Source organism: Tribolium madens, unplaced genomic scaffold, assembly GCF_015345945.1.
Source record: "Tribolium madens isolate multiple individuals breed KSU strain unplaced genomic scaffold, Tmad_KSU_1.1 Scaffold_20;HRSCAF=117;Tcas5.2_LG4, whole genome shotgun sequence".
NCBI classification, from domain to species: domain Eukaryota; kingdom Metazoa; phylum Arthropoda; class Insecta; order Coleoptera; family Tenebrionidae; genus Tribolium; species Tribolium madens.
Genome location: NW_025400985.1, coordinates 8,527,354 through 8,542,358, shown reverse-complemented (window position 1 = coordinate 8,542,358; position 15,005 = coordinate 8,527,354). Strand labels below are relative to the sequence as shown.

At 31.7% G+C, this 15,005-nt stretch overlaps 4 protein-coding genes across 5 annotated transcripts; 2 read left to right on the top strand and 2 right to left on the bottom strand.

The window, feature by feature from the left end:
• The first annotated feature begins 838 nt into the window (after positions 1-838).
• On the top strand, positions 839-4,899 carry LOC123005196 (gamma-aminobutyric acid type B receptor subunit 2). Its single transcript, XM_044398849.1, has 8 exons — positions 839-1,186; positions 1,238-1,375; positions 1,465-1,986; positions 2,036-2,233; positions 2,287-2,347; positions 2,397-2,767; positions 3,636-3,917; positions 3,975-4,899. Exons 1-8 carry the CDS (start codon positions 839-841, stop codon positions 4,860-4,862), a joined length of 2,808 nt encoding a protein of 935 aa, XP_044254784.1. The 3' UTR covers positions 4,863-4,899.
• A 1,726-nt stretch (positions 4,900-6,625) lies between these two features.
• Positions 6,626-8,893, top strand: LOC123005040 (neuropeptides capa receptor-like). Its single transcript, XM_044398630.1, has 6 exons — positions 6,626-6,786; positions 7,144-7,422; positions 7,535-7,625; positions 7,676-7,895; positions 7,945-8,173; positions 8,219-8,893. Exons 2-6 carry the CDS (start codon positions 7,164-7,166, stop codon positions 8,674-8,676), a joined length of 1,257 nt encoding a protein of 418 aa, XP_044254565.1. The 5' UTR covers positions 6,626-6,786; positions 7,144-7,163; the 3' UTR covers positions 8,677-8,893.
• Positions 8,894-9,580: 687 nt separating this feature from the next.
• Positions 9,581-11,174, bottom strand: LOC123005290 (1,5-anhydro-D-fructose reductase-like). Of its 2 annotated transcripts, XM_044398972.1 has the most exons (6): positions 11,032-11,174; positions 10,797-10,869; positions 10,319-10,693; positions 10,020-10,267; positions 9,704-9,964; positions 9,581-9,652 (listed from the first exon to the last, which is right to left on the bottom strand). In XM_044398972.1, exons 2-6 carry the CDS (start codon positions 10,866-10,868, stop codon positions 9,622-9,624), a joined length of 987 nt encoding a protein of 328 aa, XP_044254907.1. In that variant the 5' UTR covers position 10,869; positions 11,032-11,174; the 3' UTR covers positions 9,581-9,621. The 2 variants fall into 2 exon arrangements, with proteins under 2 accessions (XP_044254907.1, XP_044254906.1); XM_044398971.1 differs by lacking the exon at positions 11,032-11,174 and having other exon boundaries at positions 10,797-10,950.
• Positions 11,175-11,658: 484 nt separating this feature from the next.
• Positions 11,659-13,448, bottom strand: LOC123005270 (1,5-anhydro-D-fructose reductase-like). Its single transcript, XM_044398951.1, has 5 exons — positions 13,232-13,448; positions 12,432-12,806; positions 12,134-12,381; positions 11,827-12,084; positions 11,659-11,769 (listed from the first exon to the last, which is right to left on the bottom strand). Exons 1-5 carry the CDS (start codon positions 13,409-13,411, stop codon positions 11,733-11,735), a joined length of 1,098 nt encoding a protein of 365 aa, XP_044254886.1. The 5' UTR covers positions 13,412-13,448; the 3' UTR covers positions 11,659-11,732.
• Between the last annotated feature and the right edge of the window lie 1,557 nt (positions 13,449-15,005).

Genomic DNA, 15,005 nt, shown 5'->3' with positions numbered 1-15,005 from the left:
ATTGTAGCCATGATAACTTGTTTTGTTTTATTTCTGACGTAAAATTGGAAAAACGAAAGTAAAAGAAAACCGGAAATTATTTATGTGCTTGAACACGAAAGAAATACAATAAAGGTGATCACTTGATCAGATAGCTTCACACGTTTCAGAGAACTCTGTCGACTGAGAATAGTTCTTTATAAGAAAATTGCACATTTTTGTAGCGTTTTATATAACGCTAATAAAATCCATAACAAATAGAAATGATCGACGTTTTGCAATTATTCGAAACGAGTTACATAAAACTGAAAAACATTTGATTATTCTGTAACAGAATTGACATTGAATTGAAAATTGCGAAGCTCCGGCAAAAATTAAAATACGCAGCAGGTAAATTATTGTTTTGGAGAAAAATATAAAATGTATAGAACGTCGTTCTTTTATAATCTGCGTTGTGTATTCAAACTCTGTTCAGAGTTATATTAACTTTGAATTCTTTTATTTTATTTTAGACTGAGATTTCTTTAGTAATCGATTTTTTTTCTAGTAGAAACTTAATTATGCAACTTTTGTAAAGTATAAATTTTCTTGTAGAACTAAAAGTACAATAAAGTATTTCAAATGAATATATTAGAATTTATTTACACCCCAACGATTCCTTCTATGATAAAAGAATATCATCGCGTTAAGCACCTCTCGTCTTCATACAATTTGAAAAGAATAATGCCCACAAAGTAAAAATGAAAAGCTGAGTTGTCAATTGTGGAGCGCCTCCAAGTCGTGCGCAAGTTGAAGTACCCTCTCGAGTACTCGAAGTTGCTTGGATGATTTCTTTCAAAAATCTTGTTAGTAGTTGACAATGTGGCCGCCACACTCATTCCAAAAACATTTGTGTGTGATTTTTCTTACTGCAGCCTTAATCGTCTCATTTTCCGTTATAAAAAAACCCAAGACGCAAAATAAATCACTTCAAAACAGCCACAAAACTCCTAGTTTAAAATCAAGATCAGTACATTTAAGGCACGAAATTCGGAATAAAAGTGGCAAAATTCTACATATTCTAGGGTTGTTTGAATTGACAACTAAATGGGGGAGGAGACCGGAGGGATTAAGTGAAATAGCGGCTGCTGAACTTGCCATCAAACACGTAAATCGCTTTAATATACTTCCTGACTATACACTCAAACTAATTATTAACGACACTCAGGTTGGTATTGCGAACATTGAGGAAAAGTTGTAACCGATTTTGTGAGTTTAGTGCGATCCGGGGGTTGGAATCGATCGGTTTTTTCACGCGATTTACTCAAAAAAAACCATTGTTATGTTACTGGGGACGAGTTGCTCGAATGTTACCGAGAGTTTGGCCCACGTTGTGCCTTACTGGAATATTTTGCAGGTAATTTTTCTAGAAATAGGGGTAACATTGTTTACTCGTTTCTAAGGCCTTATTGTTTTTATACAAGTTGTTGGAGAATTTTATTTTAGGTCTCCTTTGGGTCTACATCACCCACTTTGAGCGACCGCAAAAAATTCCCTCTATTTTTCCGCACTGTAGCTCCTGACTCGTCCCACAACTCGGCTAAAGTCACTTTTGTGAAATATTTTGGATGGAGAGTCATCGCAACGTTTTGTCAAAGTGAAAATAAATTTCTCCTCCCTCTCAACAATCTTATAACGGATTTTGAAAACGAGAACATATCTTGTGTTACGACAATTACGTTTTCTTTGGACAATTATAAAGAGCAGCTAAAAATTTTGAAAAATTCCGACATTCACATAATTATTGCGGCCTTATCGAGCGAAATCGCGCCTGCGATTTTTTGCGAAATTTATAGTTTGGGAATGTACGGCCCTGATTATGTTTGGATTCTTCAAGACAGGCAAGATATTTGGTGGAATATAACAACGAAATGCTCGTCTCTGAAATTGAGCAAATCGGTGGAGGGAATAATTTTGGTTTCAGATTACAATGTTGTTGGGGAAAATAATACAGCAATTTCAGGGCTGGTAACAAAAATTTGGAACAAAATAAGCAAATTTTGTGTGAGTTTTGTAGGATAATGCCCGTTTTGAGTCAGAATTAAACGTTTCAAAAATTTCCAAATACGCGAGTTTGACTTATGACGCCGTTTGGGCCATGGCTTTGAGTCTGAAGGACGTGCTAGATTTCGGGCAAGAATTTAATTACCGGCGAAGCGACATTGTTTGTGAATTTGTGCTCCGGATGAGCTCTTTGAATTTCATGGGCATATCAGTAAGCACTTATTAATTTAAAATGACACATTTAGCAAGCTGCAAACATTTCAGGGTCCGTTGAAGTTTATTGGAGCTGATCGTGTTGGAAGTTCCGTTTTGCGTCAGATCCAAGGTAAATTGTTGCCTCTCTAAAATGTTTTTAATAGGATTAAAAATTTCAGATGGGCATGTTAGAGACATTGCTCTATTTAATTCCGACACCGGAGAGCTCGATTTCGAATGCAAAGCTTGCTACCGCGTTAGTTGGTGGAACACACAAACACCCATTGCGCAAAGAATATTAAAACTGTCACTAATTACCATTCCAAAGTCTCTGTTACTTTTCATAATTTTTATTTCGAGCATGGGAATTTTATTCGCAGTTTTGTTTCTCTATTTTAATTTACATTTCAGGCGGATGAAGAGTGTCAAATTATCAAGTCCGAAATTGAATAATGTGGCGGTCGTGGGATGTATTTTAGTCTACCTTTCAGTCATCCTTTTGGGGTTTGACACATCCACAGTGAATAAATATGTTGACGAACTTTGCACGGTAAGGCCCGGGGATTAATTAGACAAATATGCTTTGTAGTCAAAAAGTTTTGGGATTTTGAGGGTGGCAGACAACTTTTTATCGTTTATGTTCTACTTGACAACGCTTTTAATTTAAATTTGTTTTATTTGCAAATATTACCAAAAAACAGGATTTACATCAAATTTTTATGCCGGCACCTCCACCAATTTGTTCGTCTGCATTTTTCCATTATTTCGAATAAAATATTTATCCATTATCAAGTCTCTGATGAGTACATTTTACATTTCATGTTTTGTAATAAACAAATCACTGTCTAGGCAAAAGGTATTTAAAGTAACAAAAAGAATGTTAATAATCTGTGTACTTTATAAATTCACGAGATATAAAAATTGTAATACAAGTTTCACCTTATTTAAATTAAATTCTATATTCGTTTTAATTCAGTATTTATCTTATTGCGCTCCAATGCTTTATTTTACTTACAATCAATAAAACAGTACAATATTAATTAATGTAGGTAAGTAATAACGGTTTTGTGAAAAGTGTGCAGTTAAGTGCGATTTTTAAAGTTGGTTAGCCTGATAATAAACTAACTAAAAATCAATCTGTCAAAAAGTTACAACATCTGAAATTCAATTAAAAGTTTGATCACTTTAATTTCTTATTACATGGCTCTGATTACAAAACAGAATCATTAAATCATAATTTAAGCAAAATTTACGGCATCATATTTTATGTAACTTGAGCTTTTAAAATGAAATTAATTTCTTTTATTATTTAATTAGTGTTGATGCAGCTAGAATTGTAGTAAAAGCCCGAAGCCCAGCAAAGTTTTTAATATAGTGAAAACACGATATTCGCATTTTTTAATAAAAAACATTTTTAGGTCCAAGTCTATTTGCTCTCGGCTGGATTTTCATTAGTATTCGGTTCGATGTTTGCTAAAACATATCGTGTCCACCGCATTTTTACCCACTCCGGGGGTCCGAGCAAAGTCAAAGATAAATTACTCAAAGACAAGCAGCTCATTGTTTTGATTTTAATTCCTTTAATAATCGATGCAATTATTCTGGCACTGTGGGTAATGATCGACCCTTTGGAACGACAATTATACAATTTAACTTTAGAAATTAATTCCGAAGAGCGTGGAGTTGTTTATCAACCGCAAGTAATTTTAAATCAATCAATATATTTCAAAAGAAACCGCATAATAATAATTTTGCAGGTGCAAGTATGTCGGTCGCAGAACACAACTGGCTGGTTTATTGCTGTTTACGGTTATAAAGGGTTGATTCTAATTATGGGTGTTTTTATGGCTTGGGAGACGCGACATGTCAAGGTGCAAGAACTGAATGACTCGCAATATATTGGAATTTGCGTCTACAGTGCTGTTTTCAGTGCAATAATCACAGTTTTGACGAGTTTTGTAAGCGAATACGTGATATTTAGTTATTTAGCCCGAACTATAAGTATATTAACATCGACAACATTGACACTGTTTTTGCTATTCTCACCCAAACTCAAATCGGTTTTTGGACGCTACAATTCACAGGATCCGATTATGCAAAGTATGGGATTAAAAATCGAGTACAATACAAGGCGATTTATCAAAAATGACCCCAAAGAACAAATCCTTCGTCTAGAAATACAAAATAAAGTATACAAGTGCGAATTAGCAGCGCTCGATTTAGAAATCACTCGTCTGGAAGGACTTTTACAATTAAGTCGACGGTCCAGTGAAGGAGGAATATTTACCATCTACAAGGACGATCGTGATAATCCTGAAATTTGCTTCAGAAAAGAGGAGTGGGCCTTGTGGCCGTCACAGTTTTCCGAAACTCATCAAGAATTCACATCAGAGAATAAATTGAACAATGAGAATCAACACAACTCTTTAATTAATGAAATGAAATGCTTTTTTAATAAAAACATGCTAATTAGCCCCACTATAAGAAACGAATTTTCTAACAATGATTTTTTGAAACTTGATGTGGTAGAGCAGAGGCATAAGTCCAATCCGGAGTTTTTTTATGAAACGTCAACTTTGAAAGAAAAGAATTTGGCACGGGCCAAGTCCGAGCTTAATGTTACGCTTTTGCGGAGTTTCAGATAAATTATTATTGTCTGTATTGGACAGTAGAAAAATTAAAATAAAATATCTATAGTGATCCCATTTTGTTTGTTTTTTAACCTTTCCAGTAAATGCCAGTTTAACACCCGTCCATATTTGTGATTTGCTGATGTCAATCGTTTGTTTTCATCAATTTAAGTGCTTCTTTTTTCAAATATTGAATGCCCACGTGAAAGAAAAATACGTATCGATCATCGCTACCTTTATAACTCATGTGTTTAAATAATTTTGTCACAGATGTGAAACAAAAGTTTAATTATCACTTGAAATACGAAGCCACAACTTCGGTAATTATTTCTCATCTGAAATGAAAAATAACACGCTAGAAGCCTACGCCTGATAAAGGGTCAATGAAGATTAATTATGAAAATTATTTTACCAAATGATACCACGTATTTCTTAATTTTTAAGCTGTTTCGTGCTTTAATTAGTTTAAAGCACAGGCTTGTTCAAAGTATTAAAGTTTGCTAAATTTAAATTTAAAAAATTGGGCTAATTATAAAAAAGTCTAAGGAAGCTTTTTAGATTAAATTGTTCTGAAAGTGATTTTATGAAAGCTGATAAAATTTTCATATAATTCATAATTGGAAAAATAATCAATGAAATTTTATTAACTGCAAATTAAGGCCAATATATTGATTGGCTTTTTGTTTTGTTACATTATGGAACATTTGAACTATTTAAAATAGCTAAAATTGACCTTCAAACAGGACAAGAGCTGTGTCGAGAAGGATGTTCTAATGGAGAATGGAGAAGATAACAGATGATAAAATTAGATTTTCGTTCTTTTCTCTGGACATTTAAGATCTTTTATTAAAATTAAATTTCATTTAGTGAAAAATGAAGATTAAAATTCGACATTTGAACAAAAATATTTGCGAACATTGAATTAACTGATGGGACATAAAACCTTTTTGTATCATAAATATGTAGTTGAAACATTTTCTTCTTTTTTATTGGTTGTAATAATCATAAATGTGAATTTTAAAATTAGTGAGGCGAAATTTAATTTTATTGCAATGTTTCTGGAATGAATACTTTTTATGATTATAAAACAAAGATTTAATTAAACAATTAATGCAAACAAATTCCTAATGAACCGATCATTTTCGTAAAAATACGTTTACCCTTCAACATTGACTATATCTAGATTCTGTTTTTAATTTAATTCAATTAACCGTAAAAAAATGCTGGCAATTTTCTTCACACTTATTTCTCGATGTGTTTACCTTTCTTTTGTCAACTCACTTTACCTTATTTCTAGCTGAAAGTAATAAAAATTCCACTTTGGACCTAATGAAAAGCTACTACCGTATCGGCTAAAGTGATTAATTTTTTTTTGTCTTGTACATGTTGTAATTTGTATTTACTTAAGATAAGATTATTTAAACTAGGGAAATTCAGTCTGGTATTGTATTCTTTTATGAATTAAAAGTTTTAAAAAAAGATCTCACAGGAATATTAAGCCAATCCCGGCCGCAGTCATCACAATTTTATAACCCCTCCTCGGGGAGAATTTTTAAGTGACCAATCACAGAATTAATTTGAAAAAAGGTTATTTAGGGTGCTAAAAACATTTCTCTCGATTTGCGTCCTACAGAGAGTTTCATAACAGGACTTGCAATCAAAGTTCGAATATTCAAAAGCTCACTATTTCATGTTGTTCATTTCATCTTGCAATTAGCAAGAAGTACAATGAAATCGCAACACATTGCAACTTTCGGTTATCAGAGAGATGTGTAGATCATTACCGGATCAACACAATGGAGGAGCAGTTTCAGTAAGTAGCCAGGCGTGCAACTGGAACGACGACACTCTGAAAACATGAATTTCACGCTGTTTTCATGAATTTTCAAACCGCTGGATTTTTCGTACAATGGATACACACAAATAGCAGTGATAAGGGGTGAGTTAGGTGTTATACTAATTAACAACAATTTATTCACATATGTAAGAAATTTTTTTTCGAAAAAACAATCACAAATTTGAATCATCTTTCTCTTAAATTTTATTGATGACACTAAACTTAAAATATTTGTTCGCTTTTTTAGAGTTTTTAAATTCTTATCACTTCTTGTTGTTTTTAAACTAAGAAAGAGTAATATAACAGTAATTATAATAATACGGTATTTAGATAAAGAGATCTGGCGCTTTGAGTTGATGACAATTGCATTATTTAGGTGATATTTACAAAGTTTATTATTGTACTTCACAAAATGCTATCGTGAAGAGTTCGAGCTAAAATTTTTGAAAAAATTTTCAGTAAACATTGAAATCTGGATAATGGAAGACGATACAAGAGTAATGTGCATGAATAACTCCAGCAGTTTGGACACCTACGTCCAGTGTTACAGAGGTGCTCAACAACAACCTCTTGAAATGGCAATCCCTTTAACAGTCGTAAATGTGTTAATATTTGTATCGGGTTTTTTTGGAAACATCGCTGTTTGCATCGTTATCATCAAACATCGCTCCCTACACACCGCTACCAATTATTACCTGTTTAATTTAGCCATCAGCGATTTAACTCTTTTGATATTCGGTGAGTAGAATTTTCCAAACGACGCAAGCAAATTATGTGATTGAATTTCAAGATTTCAAGTAACGAATTAATTAGTTTGAGTTATGGCTTAATCAATTTTGCGATTTTTTAGGGCTACCAAATGACGTGATGCTTTACTGGCACCAATATCCATGGCCTTTCGGGATCGAATTTTGCAAGTTCAGGGCTCTTCTTTCGGAAATGTATGTAAAAAAAAATGGGGGAGTGCATTTTTGTTATTTGTGGGTTTTAGGGCTTCCTACGTTTCAGTCCTCACAATCGTAGCATTTTCCACCGAGCGCTATTTGGCGATTTGTTACCCTTTATATCTCCATACGATGTCGGGCTTACAAAGGGCAATACGGATTATAGCTTGTCTTTGGCTGTGCGCATTTGTCAGCGCTTTGCCCTTCTGCATCAACACGCGAGTCCATTATTTGTTTTACCCTCCAAATTCGACAAATATTTTGCCGGTAGATTCCCCAAATCTAATAAAAGTTTACCCCAACTTTATTATTACAGGACAGTGCGTTTTGCGGAATGCTGTACCAACCTGAAGGAATTCCCTTGACCGAATTAAGCACTTTGATATTTTTCATCATTCCGATGCTTGCCATTGCAGTCCAGTACACAAAAATGGGTCTTGAAATCGCGAAAACGACGAGAAAGACGCTGGGTCACGGGTTGCGAGGGTCGGTTCATAGAGACAGTAGGAAGACTCAATCAAACCGCAGCGTAATCAAAATGTTAAGTAAGTGAAAATCGGTTAAATACGATTATCTGGAATTGTTTTCAGGTGCTGTGGTAATTGCGTTTTTCCTATGTTGGGCCCCATTTCACGCACAGCGTCTTTTGGTGATTTATGGGCCGGATTATTCGGAAGCCAATACTTATATGTTTTTCATCACCGGAATTCTTTATTATTTCTCGTCGACTTTAAATCCGATTTTGTATAATGTCATGTCAGATCGAATGCGCAGTGCATTTAAAGAAGTTTTGTGTGGCGTTAAGCCGAAAAAGAATAAAAGACACTCCGTGCTTGGAGATGTCTATTCGCGTTCTTACAATATAAGAATACAGAAATCTCCCAGTCGAATGGAAACTATTATAGACGAAATCGATGAAGATAAGGTTAATTTGGTGAATAAAGAAATTGTTTCAGTTTCGATACCTGAAAATGGAAGCACGCTAATCTACGAAATTCATTACAAAACCAAAGAAGAAGATACCTGTAACAACGAAACGCCAATATAATGAAGAAAACAGTTTTCAAATATTTTTTAAAAGACTGATTTAGATAGATGTAAAATATTTGTATTTATGTGCTCTTAACATTTTTTTTTCACAAACAATTCCCAATCGCTATTGTCTCTTATTGTAATAATGTGATGAATGTTCATTCTACAACCAAATTAAATTTAAGATATTTTTCTGTGATTATGTCATCAATATTATACATGTAAAAAAGGAATCATTGTTTTCTTTCTTAAGAAAATCTGTAACAGGAGATCTTTTTATAATTAGGTAAGTATTTCATCGATATGTCATGTTTAAAGTCATTATTTCTCTACCAAAGAAACTTTAAAACTTTTAAACTCGAAACCAGATACAACTAATTATAATGAAAATGAATCTTCTTAGGTTGTTTTTGCAACAGCTGAGATTACTTGTTTTAAGTATTTCAAACTAGGGATGATTAAATAATTAATTAATTTTTCAAAAAAAAATATATTAATATTTATACCTATTCGCATTTTTTTTGTTATTGATGTAAACCAGAATATTAATTAATTAAATTCCTTTGTGCATCCAAATCAAACGAAATTCTAAATATTCCCAAGGATAATACGTACTTTACAAAAGCTTTAGTCTTGACTCGAAATTATTGATCGAATATTGATATTAGGATTATTAATAGTAAAGAGCACTTTCTTTGAGCCATATACGCAACAACGTTCATTTTTTATTATTAACTAATCTTGGCAGATAAAAGAAGAGTATGCTACTTTAGTAAAAAATGAGTAAAAGGAAAATAAATTTCACAAAACTGGTTTAGGAAAAAATGATATCGGGAATGCAAAATTTGTTCAAAGGTGTAACAATAAAGAATGAAAAAATTCAAGTCAGAAAAATAGTTAACACTAAAATTAAAAAATTGTTGTGGTGTAAGATTTTTATTCACTTTTGCATAAAATTGTGCTATAGGGGCCAATCTGGATGATCTTTCAAACTGAAAAAAGCAATTATTAAAATAGAATCATTTTTATTAAGAAAAACTTACTCAAATCCCATATTAAAATCATGAACTCTGCCTTTTTCCCCAGCTTCTAAATTCCACAATTCTTTAAATTCATTTTCATCAAGACTGAAATCAAACACATTTATATTTTCTTGAATCCTTTTAGGTGTAACACTTTTAGGTATGGCTGCTATTCCCCTTTGTAACAAAAACCTTAAAACGATTTGAGCTGGTGTTTTTGAGTGTTTTTTGGCAATTTTATTAACGACCGGGTCACCAAGTATGTCAGGGAGTTTTTTGGATCTGTAATAATTATTATAAAAAGTTGTGTTATCCACAGAAAACACCAATTGATTACTCTCTTCCCATTGCTTGTAAAACTTTGTTATAACTAGGAGCAGCTAGTGGTGAATAGGCAACTACAGTAATGCCATTCTTTTGACAAAAATCAACAAGTTCTCTTTGTTGAAAGTAAACGTGAATCTCGACTTGCAAATTTGCTGGTTTTATTCTGGCAGATTTTAAAATTGTCTCGATTTGTGAAATACTGTAATTTGAGAGTCCGATGGTTTTAACCCGACCGGCATCCACTTGTTCTTCTAATTGCTTAATGAAGAAATAATATTATTACTCGAGTTATTTTAAATTAAAATTTACCTTCCATACGGCGACATGGTCTGTTTTACCTTCTGGTACCAATTGTCGTTTGTCATTAACAACTGGACGTCCTGTACTAGTATCAAATTTGAACCCAATAGGAAAATGTATTAAATACAAGTCAACATAATCAAGTTGCAAATTTTCGAGTGACTTTTTCAGGAAATACTCAACCCGGTCTGGCTTCAATCCAAACATAGGAAGTTTCGTCGTAATAAAAAGATCTTCCCGTTTCAGCTTTCCGGAATTGAACCATTGTTTTAAAACATCACCAATGATTTTTTCATTTTCGTAAATATAAGCAGTGTCGATGTGGCGGTAGCCAAGTTCGAGGGCTGTATTTAAAGCAGATTCGAGCTCGCCTTTGTCCTTTGCCTAAAATAATGAATAAAAAAAACAGTTGAATAAAAAAATAAAACATTCAATAAATGTTAGTTAGTGTAAAGAGATTTTCGTAACTTCTTTTTTAACTATTTACCTGCCAAGTTCCAAGTCCAAGGACTGGCATTTTCAAGCCCCTCGGCAGATTTAAAAACATTGCTGTTGCCATTCTAAAAATAGGCACTTTGTATATACTACACTATTATTATATTACACAATTTTCTATACAGTGTCTTATTTATACAGTTTCAATTATCTGATTATCTCGATTTTTTGTATATTCAAGTGTTTTATTTATTTACTTTAGGTAGTTTCAATATTGTGCAACTCACCGATGAAACGACAAACTCACTTATTCATATTAGTTATTTAGGTTTTAAAATCGATAACACATGAAACTACACTACTCTTTCTACACATTTTTTTTACTTTGTTTCATTTAAGTATACGGTTTGAATTTATCTAGATTTTGTATGTACTCATCAAGGTTCTTTGTTTTGTTTTATTTAATTAGGATGTTAAAATATTGCGCAACTCACCGATGAAATGATAAAATTACTTAATTTTTTTACTGTTATATACTTTTTTATTTGTTATATACTTGTTATACACTTAGGTTTTCGAATCGATAACGATAACACATGAAACTCATACGTCGGAACTACATATAGATTAATGGTAAGAATCAATTTTAAATTTTTACATTTAGAATAGATAAAAGACTTTCTTAATTTAAAATTTATAAAATATTAATTACATTACTAAAACCTTTATTAAAGTTATAAGCAATAAAAGCAATTTTCTTATTATTTCTTATTAAAATTATTTTTGGATAAGATATTTATTAAATTATAATGTCTAATCTGCTTGCATGAATAATAGAAACAATAAAAATTAAAATAAAACACGCGTGCCTTTTTAGAATAGAGTTGCTAACGTTGATAATAGTAAAAAAAATATTGTGGTGCATACAAGTTTTATTCATCTTTTAATTGCAATAACAGTGGATTTGTTATAAAATTACTGTAAATTCTTAGCGTTTCATCGGAAAGTCTGGATGGTCCTCAATACTGAAAAAAAAAACAATTAGTTCTAACTCTTAAAATATAAATACACTAAGGGCATACTTAAACAATCTAAAGTCACAAACTCTGGCATCTTCACCAACTTCCAAATTCCACATTTCCTTAAATTCATTATCATCGAGTTTGAAATCAAATATGTTTATATTTTCTTGAAGCCTTTTTGGGGTAACACTTTTCGGTATTGCAGCGATTCCTCTTTGCAACAAAAATCTCAGTACAACCTGAGCTGGCGTTTTTGAGTGTTTTTTTGCTATTTTATTGACGACAGGATCGGAAAGTATTTCAGGCAGCTTTTTCGGCCTGTAATAAAATCATAAAAAACTGTTTATTGTATGTTAACTTTTCTTACTCTTTTCCTAATCCTTGTAAAAATTTGTTGTAACCTGGTGAAGCCAATGGTGAATAGGCAACTACAGTAATATCATTTTTGTGGCAAAAATCAACAAGTGCCCTTTGTTGCAAATAAACGTGAAGTTCGACTTGTAAATTTGCGGGTTTAATTCTAGCAGATTTTAAAACTGTTTCGATTTGTGAAATGTTGTAATTTGAAAGACCGATGGTTTTGGTCCGGCCGGCATCAACTTGTTCTTCCATTTTCTAAACAAAAAATTATTTATTTATTTAAAATCTTATGTATTGCAAATTACCTTCCAAACAGCAGCATGATCTGTTTTACCTTCCGTTACCATTTGCTGTTTGTCATTAAGTAGAGGACGACCTGTACTACTATCATATTTAAATCCAATAGGAAAATGTATCAAATACAAGTCAACATAATCAATTTGTAAATTTTCCAACGATTTTTTCATGAAAAATTCAACCCGGTCAGGATGCACACCATACATGGGAAGTTTTGTTGTAATAAATAGATCTTCCCGTTTCAATTTACCGGAAGTGAACCATTGTTTTAACACATCACCGATGATTTTTTCATTTTCATAAACAAAAGCAGTGTCGATGTGTCGATAGCCAACTTCGAGAGCCGAGTTTAGAGCATTTACAAGCTCATTTTTATCTTTTGCCTAAAATAATACATTATGTAGTAAACTATTAACAAAATTAAAATAATAAAGAAATTCTTAAATAAAAAAAAGAGTACACACATAATTTTCGATATGCTTAAATAAACACTTATGAGAAAAGCAATCAATGATGTCAGACGAAGTACTTACTTATCAGTGTAGTAAATAAATAAGAATTTTTCAAAAAAAAAGTGTTATCCAATTTAAAGACATTTATTAATCGCTGACTATTTACATCAATCAATATAGATACAAAATTGTTTAAATTTTAGATTTAATAATAAAAATGTCGTACCTTCATAAACCACGGTCATTTACATACAATTAATTAAAAAAAATGTACATACCTATAACTTTGTAATTTGGTAATTCATTATTATGCGTAAATAAATGCGTAGATAATTTGAAAAAAATAATTCACTTACTTGCCAAGTGCCAAGTCCAAGAGCCGGCATCTTCAAGCCTCCGGGCAAAGTTACGAACATTTTTGATGCCATTTTAACAAACAATATATTCTCATAATACTTTGATGTGCGACTGTACAGAACCACTTTAAGAATATTACATTTTTGTGTAGCGGTTTTTATTTTTATAGTTTTAATCATGTGAATTTTGCGCAAACTCGACGTTCCACATAAGTGAGTCCTAATCATAAGATGACACGACAAAACTACATACTTACTCTTTTCTACAAAAGATAACGGTAAATTCCGAACTCGGTTTCGGTCTCATATAACATGTAAAACTTAGTAATCGTGTTAGAAAAATAAAAAGATCTAGGATTTGATCAGTGATACATTTGTATTTGAATACAAGATCAGATAAAAAGTTCTTATTTATCACGTTTTCTTAAAATATATACATATAAAATATGATATGTCATTGCAATTGATATTAATTATGTAAGATTGTGCAATCTTTGAAATTTGGAAAAAAATCATTTCTACTTTGTCTTCAAAAATCTGAAATGATTTCACCAAATTATTATTTTTTGATATTAATAAAAACCTTTGCATATTAATTTTAAACGAAGTACCTATTCGATCATCATATTGGTCTTATTTCTTTTAAATATAGCTGGAGACAAAATACTTTGGTCGTCACTTTTCTGATACGTTAATGTAATTCAAGCTTTAACGTTAAAATGAATGTCAATTTTAAATTAATGACAGCTATTATTTTTTCCTATCAAAAATATGTACATACAACTATAATTGACAGTAGCTAAAAATAAGGTTAACAGTCCTAAAGCATGCTTTACAATTTAATGTCCATAGATGAACTGTTAATGTCACTCAAGTGACATTGACGACCAAACTATTTTGTCTCCAACTGTACAGGGTGCTGCATTTTGGATGTCCGAATAGGGAATCTCCGAAACTAAGAGGTTTAGCCAAAAACGAGTGATACATTCTGGGGCTCGTTTTTTGAGAAAATAATATTGGTTAAAACCGCATCCCGCTATCGTCTTTTGTTTTCGACTTATAGACAAAAATTGACATTTTAGTGAAATCTGAAAAAATTCATATCTTCGTTATTATAGAAGATACGCATTTGAAAAAAAGACACTTTTTTACGAGGAATTTAATAATGTAGTTAACAATTTTTTTCAGTTATTAGTTTAGCCGTAATAAGATAAACTTGTATTTTTATGTGTTTCACTTTTTAAGTATAGTTAAAAAAATATTTTGTTACAAATATATATTCTTTAGATCAGAAAAAAATAAGCTTTTCAAAATTGCCATAGCCGCCTATGATTTCCATTTATATTTTGTGTGATAATAGTTGGCCATGGAAAAACTATTTCACTCCAAATGTGTAAATAATAATCAATAAGAGTTTTGTGAACTGTAAAATAGATGAAAAAATAGATAAAATTATAAAGATTTAAGAAATACGATGCGGTAGAAGTATTGAACAAATATCCCAGCGCCTCAGAATAAAATTATTACATATTTTTGAAAAATCAAAAAATAGGAAAAACAAATGTGTCAACAGTCAACACAATTACAAAATAGTTATTTACATTCGTGTGCGGTAACTTACATTTTACAGTGCGAAATGAATTTGAAGCACGACGCGCAGCGGAGTGCTTTAATAATTYAGCACTGTAAAATGGTTAACGCACAAGATTTGTATTAAGCTTTTTGGCCGACGTTTAAACAAAAATCTACAAAATTCAGAATTAATACAAGTAAA